At 42.8% G+C, this 23,001-nt stretch overlaps 1 protein-coding gene across 5 annotated transcripts in view; it reads left to right on the top strand.

Annotated features, from left to right (window-relative positions):
• pcnt (pericentrin) overlaps window positions 1-23,001 on the top strand; it is a 352,612-nt gene that overhangs the window by 253,263 nt on the left and 76,348 nt on the right. For all 5 annotated transcript variants that reach the window (XM_038786588.1, XM_038786581.1, XM_038786572.1 and 2 more), the window contains 6 exons: window positions 4,017-4,187; window positions 10,728-11,270; window positions 11,928-12,033; window positions 17,145-17,317; window positions 19,983-20,180; window positions 22,786-22,959. In XM_038786588.1, coding sequence (XP_038642516.1) covers window positions 4,017-4,187; window positions 10,728-11,270; window positions 11,928-12,033; window positions 17,145-17,317; window positions 19,983-20,180; window positions 22,786-22,959 — 1,365 coding nt within the window. The remainder of the gene's footprint in view (window positions 1-4,016; window positions 4,188-10,727; window positions 11,271-11,927; window positions 12,034-17,144; window positions 17,318-19,982; window positions 20,181-22,785; window positions 22,960-23,001) is intronic.

Raw genomic sequence — 23,001 nt, 5'->3', positions numbered from 1 at the left:
GGGAGGATAGGGGAGTGGTACCGGGTTTCTGCTGGAATGGCTGAGAAGGAGCTGGGGCATGTAGAAGGGGTCGGGATGGGGGTCTGTCGCCATGGGGAACGGGCTCAACGGGGGGCGCGGGCACGTAGCGGACTGAGGAAGGGTAATGGCTAGTCGATGGGGGAGGGGGGCAGGTAGCCTCCTGATCCGGCTGATAACCTGGAATGTGAGGGGACTGAATGGGCCAGTCAAACGGGCCCGCGTGTTTGCGCACCTGAAGGGGCTGAAGGTGGATATGGCCATGCTTCAGGAGACGCACCTGAAGGTGGCGGATCAGGTTAGATTGAGGAAGGGATGGGCAGGCCAAGTGTTTCATTCGGGGCTGGATACAAAAAATTGTGGGGTGGTGATCCTGGTGGGGAAGAGGGTGTCGTTTGAGGCGTCGAATGTGGTGGCAGACAGCGGCAGGAGGTATGTGATGGCAAGCTGCAGGGGGAGCGGGTGGTGCTGGTCAATGTATACGCCCCGAATTGGGACGATGCGGGTTTCATGCGGCGCATGTTGGGCCGGATTCCAGATTTGGAGGCGGGGGGGGGGGATTTCAACACGGTGCTGTATCCGCCACTGGATCGATCCAGGTCCAGGACGGGTTGGAGGCCAGCGGCGGCTAAGGTGTTGAGGGGGTTTATGGACCAGATGGGAGGGGTGGATCCATGGAGGTTTGCGAGGCCGAGGGCCAGGGAATTTTCATACTTCTCCCATGTGCATAAGGCCTATTCCTGGATTGATTTTTTTCATTATGAGTAGGGCGCTGATTGCAAGGGTGGAGAATGCTGAGTATTCGGCGATAGCCATTTCTGACCACGCCCCGTACTGAGTGGACCTTGAGCTGGGGGAGGAGAGAGACCTCTTGGCGCTTGGAGGTGGGGCTGCTGGCAGACGAGGAGGCGGGCGGGCGGGTTCGAGGATGTATCGAGAGGTACCTGGAGATGGTTAGATTCTCTCTTGTCAAATAGTGGGGTTCCCAGGTATCAGCTGCTCTTGTCCTTCTACATGGTAGTAGGTGATTTATGAAGCAGCTGAAGACGGTTGGGCTGAGGATGCTACCCTGAGGAACTCCTGCAGTGATATCCTGGAGTTGAGATGATTGACCTCCAACCACACACCCATCTTCCTTTGTGCCAGGTATGACTCCAATCAGCGGAGAGTTTTGCCCCTGATTCCCATTGACTTCAGTTTAGCTGGGCTCCTTGATGCCATACTCGGTCAAAGGCTGCCTTGATGTCAAGGGCAATCACTCTCACCTCACCTCTGGCATTCAGCTATTTTGTTCATGTTTCAACAAGGCTGTAATGAGGACAGGAGCTGTGTGACCCTGGCAGAATTAAAACTGAGCATCTGTGAGCAGGTTATAATAAGCTTTATTAGTGTCACAAGTAGGCTTACAATAACACTGCAATGAAGTTACTGTGAAAACCACCTAGTTGCCATACTCCGGCGCATGTTCAGGTACACTGAGGGAGAATTCAGAATGTCCAATTCACCTAAGACATATTTCAGGACATGTGGGAGGAAACCGGAGTACCCGGATGAAACCCACACAGACATGGGGATAACGTGCAGGCTCCACACAGTGACCCAAGCCGGAATCGAACCCGGGTCCTTGGCCCTGTGAAGCAACGGTGCTAACCATTGTGCTGTTGTGCCACTTCATAGCACTGATCATTTCCTTTCATCACTTTGCTGATGATGGAGAGTAGACTGATAGGACAGAATTGGCTGAGTTGGATTTGTCCTGCTTCTTGTGTACAGGACATACCTGGGCAATTTTTTTCATTGCTGTATGGATGCCAGTGTTGTAGCTGTACTGGCTATGGGTGCAACGATTCTGGAGCGCAAGTCTACATTACTGTGGCTGGAGTATTGTCAGGACCCATAGCCTTTGTAATATCCAGTGCCTTCAGCTGCTTCTTGACATCACGTCGAGTGAATGGGGATATTTATGAAGTCTCTTCCTTCAGTTAGTTGTTTAATTGGTCACCATCGTTCACTGCTGGATGTGACAAGACTGCAGATCTTAGATCTGATACGTTGGTTGTGGGATTGCTGAGCACTTTCTATCACATGCTTTTGCTGCGTTTTAGCTTAACGAGATTGACACCTCATTTTTAGGTGTGCCTGGTGTTGCTCCTGGCATGCCCTCCTGAACTTTTCTTTGGACCAGGGTTGATTTCCTGGCTTTGCTGAGATGGTAGAGTGGGGGATATGCCGGCCCATGAGGTTACAAATTGTGTTTGTGTACAATTCTGCTGCTGCTGATGGATGCCCAGTTTTGAGTTGCTAGATCTGTTTCAAGTCTGTCCCATTTAGCATGATGGTGGTGCTACACGACATGATGTGAAGACAGGACTTTACCTCCACAGGGAGTGTGTAGTGGTCACTCCTACTAGTATGGTCAAGTACATATGCATTTGGGACAGGTGTGTTGGTAAGGATGAGGTCAAGTGGACTTTTCCATCTTGTTAGTTCCGTCAACATCAGTCGAGCAGCTATATCATAGAATTTACAGTACAGAAGGAGGCCACCCGGCCCATCGGGTCTACACCAGCTCTTGGAAAGAGCACCCTACCCAAGGTCAACACCTCCACCCTATCCCCATAACCCAGTAACCCCACCCAACACTAAGGGCAATTTTGGACACTAAGGGCAATTTATCATGGCCAATCCACCTAACCTGCACATCTTTGGACTGTGGGAGGAAACCGGAGCACCCGGAGGAAACCCACACGCACACGGGGAGGATGTGCAGACTCTGCACAGACAGTGACCCAAGCCGGAATCGAACCTGGGACCCTGGAGCTGTGAAGCAATTGTGCCATCCACAATGCTATCGTGCTGCCCTTTAGGACTTGGCCGGTTGAGTCGGTAGTGGTGCTGCCAAGGTCCTCTTGGTGATGGACATTGACGTGTCTCACCCAGAATACATTCTGTGCCCTTGCCACTCTGTATTCCGTCAGAGTGATGTTCAACATGGCGCACTAATTCATCAGCTGAGCAGGTACTGTATTCGATCACCAGTTTTCCTTGGTTTGACCTGATGTCATGAGACTTCAAGGAGCCCAGAGTCAATGTTGATTACTCCCAGGGCAACTTCCTCCCGACTGTATACCACTGCGCTGCCCCATTTCTGGGCGGGTCCATCCAGTCAGTGGGATAGGACTTATCAAGGAATGGTGCTAATGATATCTGGGACATTATCTGCAGGGTATGAATCTGTGAAGTGTCAGACTGTTTCTTGGCTACAGCTCTCCCAATTTTGGTACAAGCCTCCATACGTTAGTAAGGAAGAGTTTTCAGGGTCTACATGGCTGGGTGTGCTGTTGTCATTTCCGGTGCCTTAGTCAATGCCACTTGGGCATTTTGGTTTAGTTTATTTGGACTTTGTAGCTGTTTGATTCTAGGCAAGACAGTATTTCTCTAGATTCTCATCATGAGGTTTTCTAAATCCCAAATTGCTGCCGTATGCTTCTACTATATGTTGAAGATCATTTCAAGGCTGAGGATGACCTTAATCCTCCTTCTTTGTGTAAGCTAGACCTTAAGCATCAATAGGATATTTGGCTGCACTCTATCACAGCTGATCCTATTCCTGTCTTTGCTAAGGATCATACGCACACGTCATTCAAGTAGCAGAAAAGAGCAAATTTATTAGTCATTTCTCCTCTTCCTCTGCTTCTCATCCTGTAACCAGGGCACTCTGGTCAACTGTTACCATCTCATTAACTCAGCTCAGTGATCAAATATTTGATCTTGGGCTTATGGTGTAGCTACTAGCTTCACATCACCCAGTGGTCCAACCCTTCTGTTTTGGGACATGAAGTTTTACTTTTGTCAAAAGTTCAATAAATTGGAGTTCCTGTTAAATTAGTGAGGATCCATTGATACTGTTCTGTATGAAGATAATAATCCAATTGAATGTAATGAAGCTAAAATGCTGTTCTGCACATAGACTATCTGATGGGAATTGTCTGTTTCAGTTCCAGACGCAGGAGAAACTGAAAGAGATGGATGCTACCTTACAACAAAAGGAGATATTTGTCACGCAGCTAAGTACAGAACATAAGGGACTGCAGGCTGAGCTTTCTAAAGTTAAAGAGGAGCTGAACTCCAGCACAGAGCGGATTGAAAAACTGCTGGAGGCAGAACAGGTAAATGTAATAGTTAAGGAAATTGGGCTCATCCAGCTGAATTTTGTTTAAAGCAATTTGTTTTTGTGAAGTCTAGGGGGAAAATGTGCGAATTTAAATTCCTGAAGCTAAACTGCATCTATTTTTAATTAGATCTCAAAGTTTTATTCACTCTGCTCCATTCACTCGCTTGCACACGTGTACCACCTGTTAGTTTTGACTCTCTATTTATGAACATACAAACAATGACAGGAAAAGACAATATTCATCCAGTGTTTGCACATAACTTCTACATGCTCCAGAAATAATGCAATATCCTTGGAGAAGTGAAGGACAGAATTCAAAAGCACAGAAAATTTCCAGTTGTGAGATGTAGGGAACGAAGAATCTAAAATATTCCTCTCCAATCCCACCAGCCATCTAAGCTAGTTCAGGAGACCATTCCCTGCAGTGCCCATCTTTTATAAGAGATCATTTCTGCCCCAGGCAGAAACAAGTCTAGCTTTACCTTGAAGAAATTGACATCTATGGCGTGAGCCACCCAATTGATAATTAAATTCATCTTCTGATTTGTTAAACATTCATTTAAGGAATGTGGGAGTCGCTGGTTAGGCCAGCATTTATTGCACATCCCTAGTTGCCCTTCAGAAGGTGGTGGCCTTCTTGAATTGCTGCAATCCTTGATGTGGAGGTACACCCACTGTGCTGTTAGGGAGGAAGTTCCAGGATGTTGCCACAGTGACAGTGAAGGAATGGCAATTATATGTTTCCAAGTCAGGGCGGTGAGTGACTTGGAGGGGAACCTCCAGGTGGTGGAGCTCCCAGGTATCTGCTGTTATCCTTCTAGATGGTAGTGGTCGTGGGTTTGGTCGAAGGAATCTTGGTGTGTTACTGCAGTGCATCTTGTAGATGGTACACGCGGCTGCCACTGTTCATCGGTGGTGGAGGGTTTGAATGTTTGTGGAAGGGGGAGCTTTGTCCTGGATGGTGGTGAACGTCTTGAGTGTGGTTGGAGCTTCACTCATCCAAGCAAGTGGAGTGTACCCTATTACACTCTTGATTTGTGCCGTGTAGATGGTGGACAAGCTTTGGGAGGTCAGGAGGTGAATTACTCGCTGTAGGATTCCTAGCCTTTGACCTTCCCTGGTAGCCACAGTATTAATATTTTTTTTTTTGAGAAATACAGCACAGAACAGGCCCTTCGGCCCACGATGTTGCGCCGAACTTTTGTCCTAGGTTAATCATAGAATGTTGGACAATTTTTCATGGCCAATCCACCCAACCTGCACATCTTTGGACTGTGGGAGGAAACCGGAGTACCCGGAGGAAACCCACGCAGTCACGGGGAGGATGTGCAGACTCCACACAGACAGTGACCCAAGTCGAAATCGAACTTGGGACCCTGGAGCTGTGAAGCAATTGTGCTATCCACAATGCTACCGTGCTGCCCTTAAGAAGTTAACCTACACTCCATTATTCTACCCTAATCGAAGTACCTATCCAATAGCCGCTTGAAGGTCCCTAACTTTTCCGATTCAACTACTTCCACAGGCAGTGCATTCCATGCCCCCACTACTCTCTGGGTAAAGAACCTACCTCTGACATCCGCTCTATATCTTCCACCATTTATCTTAAATTTATGTCCCCTTGTAATGGTGTGTTCCACCCGGGGAAAAAGTCTCTGACTGTCTACTCTATCTATTCCCCTGATCAGCTTATAAACCTCTATCAAGTCGCCCCTCATCTTTCTCCGTTCTAATGAGAAAAGGCCTAGCACCCTCAACCTTTCCTCGTATGACCTACTCTCCATTCCAGGCAACATCCTGGTAAATCTCCTTTGCACCTTTTCCAAAGCTTCCACATCCTTCCTAAAATGAGGTGACCAGAACTGCACACAGTACTCCAAATGTGGCTTGACCAAGGTTTTGTACAGCTGCATCATCACTTCACGGCTCTTAAATTCAATCCCTCTGCTAATGAACGCTAGCACACCATAGGCCTTCTTCACAGCTCTATCCACTTGAGTGGCAACTTTCAAAGATCTATGAACATAGACCCCAAGATCTCTCTGCTCCTCCACATTGCCAAGAACCCTACCATTAACCCTGTATTCCGCATTCATATTTGTCCTTCCAAAATGGACAACCTCACACTTGTCAGGGTTAAACTCCATCTGCCACTTCTCAGCCCAGCTCTGCATTCTATCTATGTCTCTTTGAAGCCGACAACAGCCCTCCTCACTATCCACAACTCCACCTATCTTCGTATCATCTGCAAATTTACTGACTCACCCTTCAACTCCCTCATCCAAATCGTTAATGAAAATCACAAACAGCAGAGGACCCAGAACTGATCCCTGCGGTATGCCACTGATAACTGGGCTCCAGGCTGAATATTTGCCATCCACCACCACTCTCTGTCTTCTATCGGTTAGCCAGTTTGTTATCCAACTGGCCAAATTTCCCACTATCCCATGCCTCCTTACTTTCTGCATAAGCCTACCATGGGGAACCTTATCAAATGCCTTACTAAAATCCATGTACACTACATCCACTGCTTTACCTTCATCCACATGCTTGGTCACCTCCTCAAAGAAGTCAATAAGACTTGTAAGGCAAGACCTACCCCTCACAAATCCGTGCTGACTATCCCTAATCAAGCAATGCCTTTCCAGATGCTCAGAAATCCTATCCCTCAGTACCCTTTCCATTACTTTGCCTACCACCGAAGTAAGACTAACTGGCCTGTAATTCCCAGGGTTATCCCTATTCCCTTTTTTGAACAGGGGCACGATATTCGCCACTCTCCAATCCTCTGGTACCACCCCTGTTGACAGCGAGGACGAAAAGATCATTGCCAACGGCTCTGCAATTTCATTTCTTGCTTCCCATAGAATCCTTGGATATATCCCGTCAGGCCCGGGGGACTTGTCTATCCTCAAGTTTTTCAAAACGCGCAACACATCTTCCTTCCTGACAAGTATCTCCTCAAGCTTATCAGTCTGCTTCACGCTGTCCTCTCCAACAATATGGCTAGACTAATATGGCTAGTCTAGTTTAGTTTCTGATCAATGGAAATCCCCAGGATGTTGATTGTGGGGGATTCAGCAGTAGTAATGCCATTGAATGTCAAGGGACGGTGGTTAGCTTTTCTCTTGTAGGAGGTGATCATTGCCTGACGTGAATGCAACATGTCAGCCCAAGCCTGGATATTGTCCAAGTCTTGTTGTTGGTCTGGTGTACCAGACACCAATTTTTAATAGCAAATCAGGTGAGAAACCCTAACAATTTTTCACTTTGTAGAACTGTGAGGAAAGGATACTTAGCTCCAGTAGTGATTCCATTGACAAATAGGGATCTTTTATATTAGAACAAACTATTATTAACATAGCATTAGCCACATTAACATCACAGAAAAATAGCTCTACAATTAACAGTTGAACATTTCTTTAAAAAAAAAGAAGGGAAACTCTTTAAGTACTAACTTATATCTTCTCTATTTCCGATTAAGCAAAGACCATTACAGATCCAAAGACACTTAAAAATAAAGTTAGCAAACACATAAAGTTACTTGCTGTAGTCTGTTGTAGAGATTCCTAAGAAAGACTACTTGGAGAGAGATCAAGAGAGAACCTTTCAGGAACAGCTTGCAAATCCTTCTGTCTTTGTCAGACTAAAAAATCCTACTGCCAAAACTGCTTGCTGCAGACCTGGCTCCTCCCATGATTTACATCATCTGTACCCCACTATGTTCCTTGACCTGCTTAACTAAGATGAACATCAGTCCCCATAAATTATCTACACTCCAGGGAATCGCCAGCAATCATAACAATGTTGCACTAGGCATCTGTCTGTAAACAAGCAATGGTTAAAATTAATCATGGTGTCAACTTTTATGACCTCTTAATTGCAGCTTTAGCAGACACACAGTCTGGATACCCTTACCTAGGTCCTTAATAACGTTACTGCAACAACAATACATAGTACAATTTTAGAACAAAATGCTGCATTCATCATACTGAACAGTTATAATTTGAATAATGACTATCTAGAAACCTCAATCAGACTACTCCCTAAGTCTCTTTCTCTAAAGCATGGCGTACTAGCTATTATTGCCTATCTTGATAACCAAAATATTTTAACTGTGAATTTGTATTGAAGCTGTACTGCTTCTCGTTGAAACTCATTCAACTTGCCTTGTGAGGAGACTAAAACTGGACACAGTATTCCAACTAAGGTCTAATAATTGTCTTGTACAGGGCCAAAATAGTGTGCACATGGAACTTGACCATAAAAAGGTAATCTGAACGCATTGTGAAGGTTAATCTTCTTTAATATATAAAAATAATGAAGTTAAAAATACAGCATGGACTCAGAAACGGGAAGCCGCTAGCTAAACATCAAAATAGTAAGGGAAAAGAATCCGAACAATTGCCAATTAAAACAACTATAAAGAGGTAACAACAACCAATTATGTCACAGCACAAATAAGAAGTTGCTTAATCATAGCGCTCTGTAATATATCTTAATGTGGGTCAGACCCCCACCCTATTCCCATAACCCAGTAACCTTTTGGACACTTAAGGAGTAATTTAGCATGGCCTATCCACCTAACTTGCACATCATTGGACTGTGGGAGAAAACCATTGCACCCGAAGAAACCCACACAGACACAGGAGGAAGTGCAAACTCCACACAGTCACCCAAGGCTAGAATGCAACCCGGGTCCCTGGCACTGTGAGCCAGCAATGCAAACCATTGTGCCACCATGCCGCCCCTGTATCACTTTGAGTCGTTGTTCATGAACCTTTAGAGGTCAATGTACTAGAATGCCTGCTGTCCACCTTCTCTTGTGCTTTTTCTTAAAGGGTGTATGAATATCTGTTTTTTTAAAAATATTTTTATTCTTTTTCCAGATTTTTATTAAATTCACTCTGCCACAGGTGTAATATGTGATTACACATTATGAATAATTTTTTTAAATACAAGTCAATCTTCATGCAGCTAAATTCACCGGAAACAGTTGAACTTTGTCTATAGCATTGATCCTTGCACAAATCTCCGTGTTTGAAGATTATGTTCCCGAAAACCTATATTCAGACGTTAATAAAAAAACGTGATGAGCCACAGGTCCAGTACTGAAACTGTGAAACACCACTGTTTCCAAATAGATTGAAATCCATCGATATAAGTGTTTTGCCTATGTCCTTCCATCTATTTCTCATAAAGGTATTACCACTAATGCCAGAAGCTTTTTGGGGTCCACCACTTTAAGTCATAACGTCCAAGTAATCATAGATTTCTTTCTTCATGACTCCCTTTAGAATCTTTCCTATTGCTGAAGCCTAGCTCATGGCCGATAGATTTTCAGGTCCATCTTGTCTCCAGTAAAGATATGGACTACATTAGCAATCTAATGATCACTTGTTACGTGTCCAACCTTGGACGGTGAAAGAAGCACAGTGCATTGTACATTACCAAAATATTTCTGGCCATAGTTTTCTGTAAGACAATTTCAAGTTGAAATGTGCATCCTAAGTGCGGAACTGGAATTGATACTGTCACTGGACTAGTAATCCAGAGACCCAGAGTACCCTGCGATTTCGGGTACAAATCCCGCCACTGCAGATGGTGAAATTTTAATTTAATAAAAATCTGGTATTAAAAGTCGAGTGATGACCATGAAAATATTGTCGGTTGTCGTAAAAACCCATCTGGTTTATTAATATCCTTTAGGGAAGGAAATCTGCCATCCTTACCCGGTCTGGTCTCTTTGTGACTCCAGACCTACAGCAGTATGGTTGACTCTTAACTGCCCCTCAAGGGCAATTAGGGATGGGCAATAAATGCTGGCACAGCCATCGATGCCCACGACCCATGAATGGATAAAAAAAAATGAAGTGGGAAATCTTAGATTGTATGCTTTCATTTCCCAAGACCCCCCCAAAAAAAATCAAATGGATGGGGATTGTTTATAAACAGTAAATGACATTCGGGGAATAAAGCAAAGGTAGGTAATTAACAATTTTATCCACGTGTAATTTTGGTACAGTTCTGTAACTGACTTACCTGTGTGTGCCGTTGATCAGGACCTGTAACCAGTTTCTCTGTTTTGAATTTATAACAGTTAGGGACATGCTTCATTTACTGGCCCAAATACCAGCTGAATTTGGACAATCAGCTAATTTCACAGGGCACTGCTCGCAGAATATTTCATCGCTTGATAACTGCATCTCTAAAGTCTAAATTTTAAAATGATTAACTCTGAGCAAGTAGCTACACCTAAAATATTACTTCCAATTTTCACAGATGCTATATATTTTGGCATTTTGTTTGTATTTCAAATTTCTACCAACGTTTTTTGTTTAAGTGTAAAATTTACTATGAAATACACCTGAAGTGTATACTATGAGAACATTTAGATGATTAATTGGAAATGTCGAGTGTCTGTAGTATAAAGATGCTACAGTTTGTTTTGAGCAGTTTTGAATTCTTGAAAAACTTTTCCTAATTCTCTAAATAGCTGAATCTAATTGGGTGCCTTGTGCACATTTTTTTAAAGGAAAAAGACCACACCATTGCCGACCTCGAGACCCACACCCGTAACCTGAAAGCGCAGGTCAACCAACTGCAAGAAGTCTTATTGCAGCAAGAGGAGGAATTAGCAAATCGGGCAAAAGAAGTCGAAAACTTGAGTGAAAAATGTCATAGGCAAGGACATGAATTGCTGCGACTGTCCACTTTGGAAGCAGATGGACCACAAGTTAGTTACAAGGAAATCTCACAGACTGTTGAGCAAGATGGGCATCAGCCATTTGTCTACAATCATGCTATTAATGAAAGCTTGTTGAGTTCTCCAGAGATGATGAGAAAATATGAGGAAAGTCTGGAATGGATGAATGGACTGCACTTGAGCAGGGTTTCAGAAATCAGTGGTGTGCACAGCACGGACATGGAGACAATGCATAGCAGATCACTTGGACTTGGGAAAGACACCGATGAAGAGGGCCAGAGCATCAACTCTGCAAAAGAGAAACTGTATGGGCATTCTCCAAGCACATTTGATTATGCACATTCCCTCTCAAAATCCTCTGATGCAGAGAAGGTGAGAGAGAGCAAAATTCAGTTTTAAAACTTGTGTTCTGATTCACTGTTTTTTCCACCTGAACATGATGATTGAAACAGCCACATCATTATGCTCCATGTGCACTCTTAGGATGCTGGCCAGCATTTCAAGTTTCCTCGTTAAACCTTGGTTTTCATTGGGTTGCCTGCTGTTGGTCTTAATTTCAACTTCTGTTTTTAATTTGTTCCTTTGCTATATGTACAGGCAATTTATTTTGAGCGTATCCTGGTCAGCTTGGAAAAGTAATGGAAATTAGCTAAGAATTTTGATTCAAATTTATCGTTAACCCTTCCATATCTAGTACCTTGCTTGTTCAGAAGTGCGCCTCACGGTGAAACTGAACAGAGATATTAAAGTATTACAGGGTTGAGCAGGAAAATTAGATAAGACTAAATCACCACATTTTGGGGTTCTAGCACCAGTCCAGTTGTGAGCGGCTGGTACTTTTATGATTCTGAGAGTGATTTGTATCTACTGTGAGTCAAGTATATGTTGTGATGCTGGTTCTTCTCCTGCTCACTGCTTCAGTAATTATCTGAAATTGTTTTAAAAACTTGTTAATTTAGGATGAATGGAATGTCACAGTTTTTAAGATTGAAGAGATATATTCTTCATAGTTTGTGTTTTTCTTCATAGGTACAAAGTGATGCAAAAGTAGATGTACCATCACTGACAGCCTTGCAGGAAGATGGGGCATCAACAGTGTCAATCCCTGACTGGATAAGCGATGGCTGTAGCAGCAGTAAGTATACCAAAACGGACACAAAACCAGGGCAGTGCAGTGGCTAGCACTGCTGCCTGATGGTGCCAAGGAACCGGGTTCGAACACGGTCCTGGTCACTCTCTGTGTGGACCTCCCTGTGTCTGTGTGGTCTCATTCCCATAACCCAAAAAGATGTGCTGGGTAGGTAGATTAGCCACGCTAAATTACCCCATAATTGGAAAAAAAGAATTGCCTATTTTAAATTTATTTAAAAAAGAGAAAAAAGTCACAAAACCTTTTCCCCCATTCTCATTAATAATTCATTCTCTATACTTGGAAAAAGTTGTTATCCGTCATATGAGAGCATGTTGATTCTCCATGCACAAGGCTAACATCCAAATGGAAAGGTAGCATGGGAAGTAAACAGGGTCTATGATAGATGCATTATCTCCCCTGCCGCCATTGTCTAATGTGGGTTTCATTCTGGGAGCGTGGTAGCAGTATATATTATCGCCAAGATGCACCACAGAAACTCACCAAGGCGCCTTCGACAGCAGCTTCTAAATCTGTGACTTCTACCACCTAGAAGGACAAGGGCAGGGGATACCTGGGTACGCCATCACCTGCAAGTTCCCCTGCAAGCCACACGGCACCCTGACTTGGGGATGGATTACCATTCCTTCACTGTTATTGGGTCAAAACCCTGGAATTCTCTTCCTCGCAGCACTATGGGACTGCAGTTGTTCCAAGAAGGCAGCTTTCCATCACCTTCTCGAGGGCAATTAGGAAGAACAGCAAATGCTGGCTTAACCAGCAACATCCACATCCTGTGAAAATCTTTTTTTTTAAAGCATACTTTTGTCCAGAGCCACCATCATACCAGTTTCTGTGATTATGTGGCCATTATTCAGCATATTGTAAATATTAAAAAGAGAGACTTAATTGATCTCTGTCCCTCTACATTTAAAAGTTGAAAGTCTCAAACCATTTTTTCAAACATATAGTTCTACGGACTACTAGGATGCATTTGATGATGATTTTTCAGTGTGAATAATCCATATAAATGGATTGCTTATGCTTTCTGGAGTGTTTGTAGAGAGACAGTCATGCCTATGATTGGCTAAGCTCCTAAATCAGTGTTAGCTCTCTGACTCGACATGGAGGTTCAATTTAGTTAAATAAAAGCAATGTACTGCACATGCTGGAAATCTAAAATAAAAACAGAAGGTGCTAGAAAAACACTGGTCTGGTGATATCTGTGGAGAGGAACTGAGTTAATGTTTTGTTTCCAATAGGACTCTTCTTTGGAACTCAAGAGAGATGGAAGTGTGATGGGGTTTGTGCTGTTGAATAAAGGGAGTGGGTAAGATAGAACAAAAAGGAAGGTCAGGGATAAATTGGAATGCTGAAGAGATTAAATTACAAAGATCATGGAACAAAAGGTAAAGTAAGTGGTAATTGTTGTAGTAAAAAAAATATTGGTCTAGCCTATGACTTGGTGGTAGAATAAAGAACAGCAATATGTGAAAGCAAATACGTGAAAACAAGGTACAGATTGACACCTTGCCGAAGAAAAGGAGGGCAGGGTTCTTGGTCTTAAGTAAGTCCAAAAGGTTTGGTAGTTGAGGTGCTGTTCCTCACACTTGCTTTGGGCATCACTGGAACACAGGTCAGAAATGTGAACACGAGATGGTATGAATGACAATCCACCAGAAGGTCAAAATCATGCTTATGGATTAAGCAGAATGTTTCTCAAAGTGATCATCCAATCACCATTTGGTAGTCTCCATGTAGGGGAGACCGCATTGGGAGCAGGGAATGCAGGGTACTAAATTGAAGGAAGCACACGTGACTTGGAGGGAGTGTTTAGGGATGTGGACTTTGAAGAGAGAGGAGATGATAAAGAAGTTGTTTCATCTTCTGCGATTGCATGGAAAGGTGCCATGAGAAGGGAATATGGTGATGGGAGTGATCAGAGGAGTGCACCAGGCTCTTGCAGAGGGAGTGGTCCCTTCGGAATGTTGACAGGGGATGGGAAAATGTGTTTCGTGGTGTCATTATACTAGTGGTGGAAATGGCGGAAGATGGTCCTTTGAATGTTGAGGCTGGAGGTAGAATATGAAGACAAGAGAATCCTACTGTGGTTCGTAGTGGGGGGTGCAATGGCAGGTGCGGGGAGTGGGTCAGACAAAGTTAAGGGTCCTGTCAACCATAGGTGGAAGGGAATCCTGGATTGAGGAAAAAGTAAGATAGAATCCCTACCGTGCAGAAGGAGCCAATCGGCCCATCGAGTCTGCACCGCCCTTCAAATGAGCATTCTACCCATGCCTTATTCGCCAGTCCACCCTGCCCTATCCTGTGACCCCATTACCTAACCTACACATCTCTGGACACAAATAGGCAATTTAGAATGACCAATGTACCTAAGCCCGCACTTCTTTGGACTGTGGGAGGAAACCAGGGCACCCAGAGGAAACCACGCAGTCACGGGGAGAATGTACCAACTCCAAGCAGACAGTGACTCAAGGCCAGAATTGAACCTGGATCCCAGGCGCTGAGATGCAGAAGTGCTAACCACTGTGCCATCGTGTCGCCCCAATTGTGAAAGGTAGCAGCATCTGTGCAGATGAGATGGAGAAGCTGGGGGAATAGAAGCTTGCCGGAAGCAGGGTGTAAGGAGGAAAACTTGAGGTAGCTGTGGGAGTCGGCGAGTTATAATGAATATTAGTAAACAGCCTATGTCCAGTAATAGAGGCAGAAGTCAAGTAACAGCAGGGAAGTATCAGAGATAGACTATCTGTATATGAGAGAGAGAGAGGTGGAAATTGAAGCAAATTTTCTAGTTTTGGGTGAGCGGGAAATGCAGTCATCACCACACCGAGGAAAAGATTTGAGGAGCAGAACTGAAGCAAAAATTGTTCCACATACACCCCACAAAAAATAGACATAAAAGGGGCCATGCAGTACTATGAGCCACACCTTTTACTTGGAGGAAGTAAGACTGGTTAATGGAGAAATTACGTTACACAGTGGATTTTAAACGTAGAACGATGAAGTTGAAATGTCTAGGAAGTGCCACCGGTTTGACCAACTTGGTTTTGGAGCTTGTGTCAGCTGGATGCACAACGGTGTTTCCATGAGGATGACAGGTTTGTGGATAGCACGGGTGGGATTCACCGTTCCACAATAATTTCATTATTTTTTATTTAAAAAAATAAATAAATTTAGACTACCCAATCCATTTTTTCTAATTAAGGGTCAATTTAGCGTGTTCAATCCACATCTTTTTGGGTTGTGGGGGCGAAACCCACGCAAACACGGGGAGAATGTGCAAACTCCACACGGACAGTGACCCAGAGCCGGGATCGAACCTGGGACCTCGGCGCCGTGAGACTGCAGTGCTACCACTGCGCCACCGTGCTGCCCTCCACATTAATTTCATATAAGGCACAGATCAATAGGGAGGAACACCAGCAGCTGGTGGATAATATCTTGGAGGTGGACGGTAAGTAATCAGAGAACTCCACTCCAGAGCTTCTGGCCACTAGGAAGAAACTGTAGACGCAGTTTAATCTGCTGTCTACAGATAAGGTGGTGTGTCAGCTGCAGCGCACAAAGCGGGAGGGAGCGATGTATGAATATGGGGAAAAGGCTAGTCTGTTGTTGTCTGGCCAGCTGAGGTGGCAGGCAGCCTCCTGAGAGATCATCCAGGTATGGGATATGGGAGGTGGGCTGGTAGCTGCACCAGACAAGGTGTGGGGTGTTTGAGGAGGTGTTCAGGTCACAGCCACCAGAAGATGAGTCGGACATGGGGTCATTCCTGGAGGGGTTGGAGTGTCCCACATTATGGGTTGAGGAAGTTTTAAAGGCAATAGGGAGCATGCAGGCAGGTAAGGCACTGGGGCCAGATGGGTTCCGTGTGGAATTTTGTAAAAGGTTTGCTGATTGGCCAGTGCCTTTGTTAGTGGAAGCATTTTAAGATTCAGTGGCGCTGGGCTCTATCCCGGAAATTATGATGCAGGCATCTATCTCACTCCTTTTAAAGAAAGATAAGGATCCGGTGGAGTGTGGCTCATACCAGGTGATCTCGTTTTGAATGTGATGGAAGCGAAGCTGGCGAGGTTGGGGTTGTTTTCCTTTAGAGCAGAGAGGTTGAGGGGACCTGATTGAGCTGTATGAAGGTATCAAGGACATGGGGAGATAGGAAGGAACTTTTCCCATAAGTAGAGGAGTCAATAATCAAGGAGCATAGATTTAAGGGGCAGGAGATTTAGAAGGGATTTGGGGAAAATCTTTTTCGCACAGAGGCTGGTGGGAATCTGGAACTCACTGCCTGAAAGGGTGGCTGAGGTGGGAACCCTCAAACATTTAAGAAGCATTTAGATGAGCACTTGAAACACCAGAGCATACAAGGCTACAGACCAAGTGTAGGAATAGCACTGTTGCTTCACAACGCCAAGGACCTGGGCTCAATTCCCGGCTTGGGTCATTGGGTCTGTGCAGAGTCTGCACATTCTCCCCATGCCTGCATGGGTTTCCTACAGGTGCTCCGGTTTCCTCCCACAAGTCCTGAAAGATGTGCCGCTAAGTGAATTGGACATTCTAAATTCTCCCTCTGTATACCCGAACAGGTGCGTAGTGTGGCGACTCGGGGCTTTCACAGTAGCTTCATTGAGTATTAATGTAAGCCTACTTATGACACTAATAAAGATAATTATTAATATAAATGGGGTTATAACAGATAGGTGCTTGATGGCAGGCTTAGATATGATGGACCGAAGAGCCTCTTTATGTGCTGTAAATTTCTATAATTCTATCCTTGTGGAATAAATCTGAGCTGGAGACAGTCACTGAGGAAGGGGATGTGGCTGTAAAACTGAATTTTGGTAAACAACTTATCAATCAACCCAAAAGAGCAATTAAGGCAAGCATGCCAAATTTCAGTGGGAAAAAGTCAGCCTTATTGGGATTAGCAGATGCTATGGTGGTTGTAATCTCGGCATTTGGTGTTGGATTAATTATCTTCGATCCAAGCTACTTTCTTTAACCTTAAGTATTTCGCTATCTCAGGAAGAATGGGTAGGTGAGAAATGCAATTGTTGCCTTGATCTGAATAATGGAAATATAAACTTTTAAATTTCCTTCTACAGATGCAAGTTTGGATCTAGGAGCAAAACTAAATCAGGAGCTTGAAACAACGGAACGACTGGACAATAGTTTTGTGGAGTATCTGCAACATCGTGGAATGGCATTGGTTGACTTGGACAGTCATCAAAGGGAACATAAATTGCCTGGAGTGGAAGTGCCTTCTCGACAGCTACAGGTTTGTTTGATTTTATTTTACAACTGTAGGAATGCAAGTGTTGAAGTGCTAAAATATACAGATATGTTGTCATTAACAATTTATTGGTAATCATGCAATCCATTAAATGTACTTTTATTAGTGTTGTTGTGTTATTTCCATCTCAATCATATCAAGACAGGTCTCACAGACTAAACAATATTTAAAAGTGCTTAAAATGTTACAGTTTGTTAGTCAGTTTATCAACGTTTTACTCATTTTTGAAACTTTTCAGGGGTGATGAATTGATTGAAAAACTGATTTGCTCCTATAATTCGGAAGAAAACCTTCAAAATTTCCCACTGTTTGCCAAAAATCAAGTTTGGAGATTTGTAAATTTTATATTGCATAGACTCAGCTAATGTGCATGTATTTCTGCGCCTGATGTTGACAGGAATCATAAAACAATGTACCACAAAAGGTGGCCATTTGGTCCATTGCGCTGTGCCAACTAAAGAGCTATCCAAATAGTTCCATTTCCTTGCCTTTTCCCTCAAACACTGCATTATTTTCCCCTTCACCTATTTATCCTATTCCCATTTTAAGCTATTTTTGAATATCTATCACCTTTTCATGAAAGCATTTCAGATCATAACAAGTTGCTACATTAAAATAAATCTGATCTCTCCTCTTACAATTACCTCAAATCTGTCTCTTCTGATTTGCTCATACTGTATTTCTGCCACTGCTAACAGTTTTCCCTTATTTGCTTTATTTGCAACCTTTCATGATTTTGAACAATTACATTTTCCCATAACCTTCTCTGCTGAAGCAGAGCAACCTCAGTTTCTCTAATTTCTGTATACAATTGAAGCCCTTCGTCCCTAGCACCATTTTAGTAAATCTCTACTGTATCCTTGATGGAAACAGGTTCAGAATTCCCCCAGCTGGGCCAGAACCAGTGTTTAAAAAAGGCTCGACATTACTTCATTTTGTATTCTATGCCTCTGTTTATAAAACCAAGGATCTAATTAAAAATCTTAAAACCGGTTTCTCAATTTTTCTTCCACCCTGAAAGATTTTTCTGTACATTCATCCCCACTATTCTGTTCCTGCATCAAAATGTTAGTAGTTTATATTGCCTTTCCTCATTGTCTCTTCAAAAGTTTATAATTTGAAAATTTTTATCATTTTTTTAAATCTCCCATAACCTTGTCCATGTTAACAGTTGTGTGCTCCTGAAATCTAATTGAATGAATTGTTAACTTCGATGTTGAAGTATAAATACTTTCCCAGCCAAACAAATAAAAATCTGCTTCCAGCTTCCTCACTGTTAACTATATTTCTGGGCTTAGTGTCATCTGCAAACTTTGAAATTATGGTGCAATGTTCTATTGAAACCCAGAACTAGGGGTAGGAACAGCACTTCATCTACGGAGTGGGCACTTTACAGCCTAACCATTGAGTTCAGACCAAGAACTCTGACCTCCATTTTGATTTTTTTTCTTTTTGCCCAGACCCCTCTGTCCCTCAAGACTAGCCTTAAACTGGTTCTTATGTTTTGTATTCAGAGAGCCCTGACCCTTGTCCTGTTATTAACGCATTCTGCCATCAGACCTTTAGGTGACTATTAGAACCGTACTTAGTCTTCAACACCATCATTGACAATCCCTTTGGCTTGTGTCCATGACATCTTTGTCAAACCTCTCCTGAGCTCCCACCTATGCGTTTTTTTGCTCCACGCCTCCTGCAGTATTTAAACCAATACACTTACAACTCTCTTGAGCTCTGGAGAAGAGTCATATGTGGATGTGTTAACTTTGTTCCTCTCTCCACAGATACTTCCTGACCTGCTGAGCTTTTCCAGCGTTTTGTGTTTTTTTTAAATTTCTGGCCTCTGGCCAAGCTCAAATCATTAATCTGAATCAAAAAGTGCAGTGTTTCTAATACTGACTTCTGGGGACCTTCTGGACCATCCTCCATGTAAAACAACCATTCACCATCAATCACTGCTTTCTGTCTCTTAGCCAATTTTGAATGCCACAGAATTTATCCCATGTGTTTTAAACTTGCTTACAAATCTATTATATGGTACCTTCTAAAAGCCTTTTTACACAACATCTGATGGAGAAATAGTGCATCTGGGTATAGCTCTTAGTCTGGTAAATTTGGAATAGCAGTCATTCTGCACTCAAACAGATGAAGTTTTGAGAACAAGTTGAATGTTTGAGGTTGACTGAATTCTGCCAAGAATTGCTATCTTAATTACCAATAGCCCCACAAGTTATGCTTGTGTGCTCCTACAGCAAAAGAGTTCTGGTAAGTCTGCTGGAAGAGCGTATGCAGCATTCTTGCTTAATAGAAGTCTGTTTAGACATTTGATATTGATTTGATAAATATTGGAACCTTTCTGATCCAAACCGGTTTTCACACCAGTCAGTGAATATATATCCCAGTTATAGAAATGCTTATCACCAAAAATATTATGTCACCTCTACTGTATTTAATGTAATCTCCTCCATTATGCCCCTCAGGATTTTATCATTTATACTAACTGTGCCTTATATATGCTACTTTCATATAGCATATGAAAGTATACAATTTATCATAATGCGAAATGTTGCATTTGAAGGCTGCTTCCAGCATTCATTGTAGTTCAGCATGTTGTAGTGATTGAGGTTAAGATTTGCTCCATTTCTTCTCTCAGGCACTGCTGAACAGGGTGCATGAGGAAGGTTGTCGGGTATTAGCGCTGTCAGAAAGGCCTTTTCTTTGCGTTGAACCTGAACCTGTCTCTGTCTTGAGCAAAACGATGAAAGAATGGCAGCAAGAGAAAAGGGCACTGCTTGAAACAATTCAGCTATTAAAGGACTTGCTTTCCACAGCAACCAACAAGGATGATGAGGTAAGTTTACAGATCTCTTGTGAAGAGGTGTGCCTGTGCCTTATATGGCCAAGGTGTGCCTCTCTTCCCCATCACATAAAAATACTGCACAATTTGAAGGGTGAGGTTGCAAATATAATTTTAACAAATGAGAAGAGTATATTCAGAGGAAGTATGTGTTTTCTTATAGCAGTTGTATTCGGTACTATTGGAAATTAGATGAATAAAATTATTCTGTTCTTTTGGATATATGCATGACTTATAGTTGAAGCTTTTCTATTCCAGTGGCCAGATTGTGGTGTTACTTTATTTCTTGGTATGCAGGTGGCTTTATATTTATAGTGCTGAGGGCATGTAGAGTCAATCACAAGGTAGAGTAAACTAAGTAGAGGTGGCAGAACATCATGAACCAATGTCGATGTCAATCTGGCAACTTCTGTGATAATTTTCTGGTGCTAACTGAAATTACCAGATTTATTGAAGTAATTTTCACAGCTTTACATGGTGAGGTTTGAATTCAGATGGAAAAAACAAATGTCTGATGTCCAGGGTTAGCACAATATTTGTGCAGTGGTATGGATTTCTTAAAAGAATGCTACATGTTGCATTTTCCCCTTCGTTATCATTACATCTTCATTAACCTCTTCAAAATTAAGTAATTTTATCCATTCCTTTCAGCTAACATGGGCGACGCTGCCTTACCTTTCATACGTTAGCTTTGTTCGTAGCTCTTCCAGCTTGGCAAATATTACATGTTATTACTTTCCATTCACTTGCATCAAAATGTACATCCATGTAAGGTGGATTGGATGGCATTGCATGCTGAACTGCTAGAATGTTAGTGTCTTAAACATCCAACAATTTTCCTCTTTATTCAAACCCATTTTGCATGACTTAAATCAAATATGCACTAGAAAAACAATGTCAGATGTGTAATTACAGAAGAACAGGGGTAGGCTGTTCAATCCCTTAAACCTGTTCCACCATTCAATGTGATCACGACTGAACTATGATCAAACTCCCACCGTCGCCCCCATATCCCTTTGATTTTGTTCAGCAAAATATATAATCAATCTTAGCATTAAAATTTACAATTTATCCAGTTCTGCATTGTTTTTGTTTTTTGAGACATATATACACCCCTTCCCTGCCCCCCCCCCCCCCCCCCCCCCCCCATTGTGTTATGCTGGCAGTGGGATTTATTTTTCTCTCTCATTCCATCCACATACTCTGACCATCCAGACTGCTCAATTCCACCCTCAACCTTGCCCTTTTCACTGCTCCGTTCCACACTTGGCCTCATCCTTTCAGAGAAATTATGCGTGCACCATGCCAGTTGCGGCATGACATGCACCAATAATCAAAGCCCCATTGTCTCATTTTCATAATGTCTGATCTTATTACTGCACATTATCTGCACATCATACTGCAGTCAGGCCCATTTATAGATAAATCTCCGTACACCATTCCTTTTTCCATCTTCTCTCTTAATAGCTGTCCCTGGTAAATGCATTAAGTAAAATTAATTGGGATTTATTAATTTCACTGCCTACACCCCATGAAAAAGTAAAAGAAAAGCTTGAGGCCTTTAAATCTGGTTGTTTTTATCAGCAATAAAACAAATGTTGGAACCATTAAGCCAGGCACCATCTGTGAAAAGAAGATAGTTGAGTTTACATTTCGGGTTGATAAATGTTGATCAGAACTTGAAAATGTTACAAATGTAACCAGTTTAGGCATGTACAGAGGCAAGAAGTAGTGGTGAGGGAAGAAAGACAATAGGTCTGTGGTCGGATAAGATGATTAAATAACCAAAGGCTGATATGACAAGACAAAAGCTAGTTGTAACGTGATGAGAAAAGAAACAAAAGATAGATCTAGTGAAGGTGAATTTTTTATTATTTGTACGAGTGTCACTGGCAAAGCCAGTATTTGTTGCCCATTCCTAATTGATGTTGAGAAGGTGGTGAGACACCTAAATCACTGCAGTCCATGTGGTTGGTGAAGATCTACCCATGGCTCTGTAAGGAAGGGAGTTTCAGATCATATGACATGCAACTGTAAAGAAAACATGGCTATAGTTACAAGTGTGACTTGGATGGGAACCAGGATGTGGTGGTATTTCTATGCATTTGCTGCTCTTGTCCTTTTAGGTGCAAAGGTCACAGATTTGGAAGATGGTATCAAATGAAGCTTGGTGAATTGCTGCTGTGCATTTTGGAGACTCTGCATTCTGTGTGCTAGAGAGTTAATTATTTAAGATGGGTGATATTGTACTAATCAAGTGGGCTGCTTTTACCTTCATGGTGTCAAGCTTCTTGTGTGATGTTGGAGCTGCCCTCATCCACGCAAGTGGGGATATTCCATCATCCTCCTGACTTGTGCTTTGTAGATAGTGGACAGGCTTTGGTGAATCGGCAGCTGAGTTACTGCAGAATGTCCAGCCTCTGACTTGCACTTGTAGTCACAGCACTTGTATGGTTGATCCAGTCAGTTTCTGGTCAATAGTAATCTAATGAATGCTGATGGTGGGATTCAGCGATCGTAATACCATTTAATGCAATTATAATCATTATTTACTTTTCAGACGTCTTGACTCATTTTCCTATCCCTTTTATCTTTACAGGATTCTACAGGTAGAAAGAGTGATTGGAGAGGGGAGTTGCTTCTGGCTGTGCAGGGAGTTTTCAAGCAGGAACAAAAATCTTTTTTGGCTGAATTACGTTCATGCATGCAGAACCAAGCAGTCGGAGGAGAGAATTCCCTCCCTGCAATTCTTGAGCGCATTCTTAGAGATCAGGTAAATTCTGAGTTTTGCTAGTTATCGCCTTATTAGTAGCAA

The sequence above is a fragment of the Scyliorhinus canicula genome, chromosome 2 (assembly GCF_902713615.1).
Source record: "Scyliorhinus canicula chromosome 2, sScyCan1.1, whole genome shotgun sequence".
NCBI classification, from domain to species: Eukaryota; Metazoa; Chordata; class Chondrichthyes; order Carcharhiniformes; family Scyliorhinidae; genus Scyliorhinus; species Scyliorhinus canicula.
The sequence above is the reverse complement of the archived record's forward strand: the minus strand, read 5'-3'. Positions and strand labels throughout refer to the sequence as shown.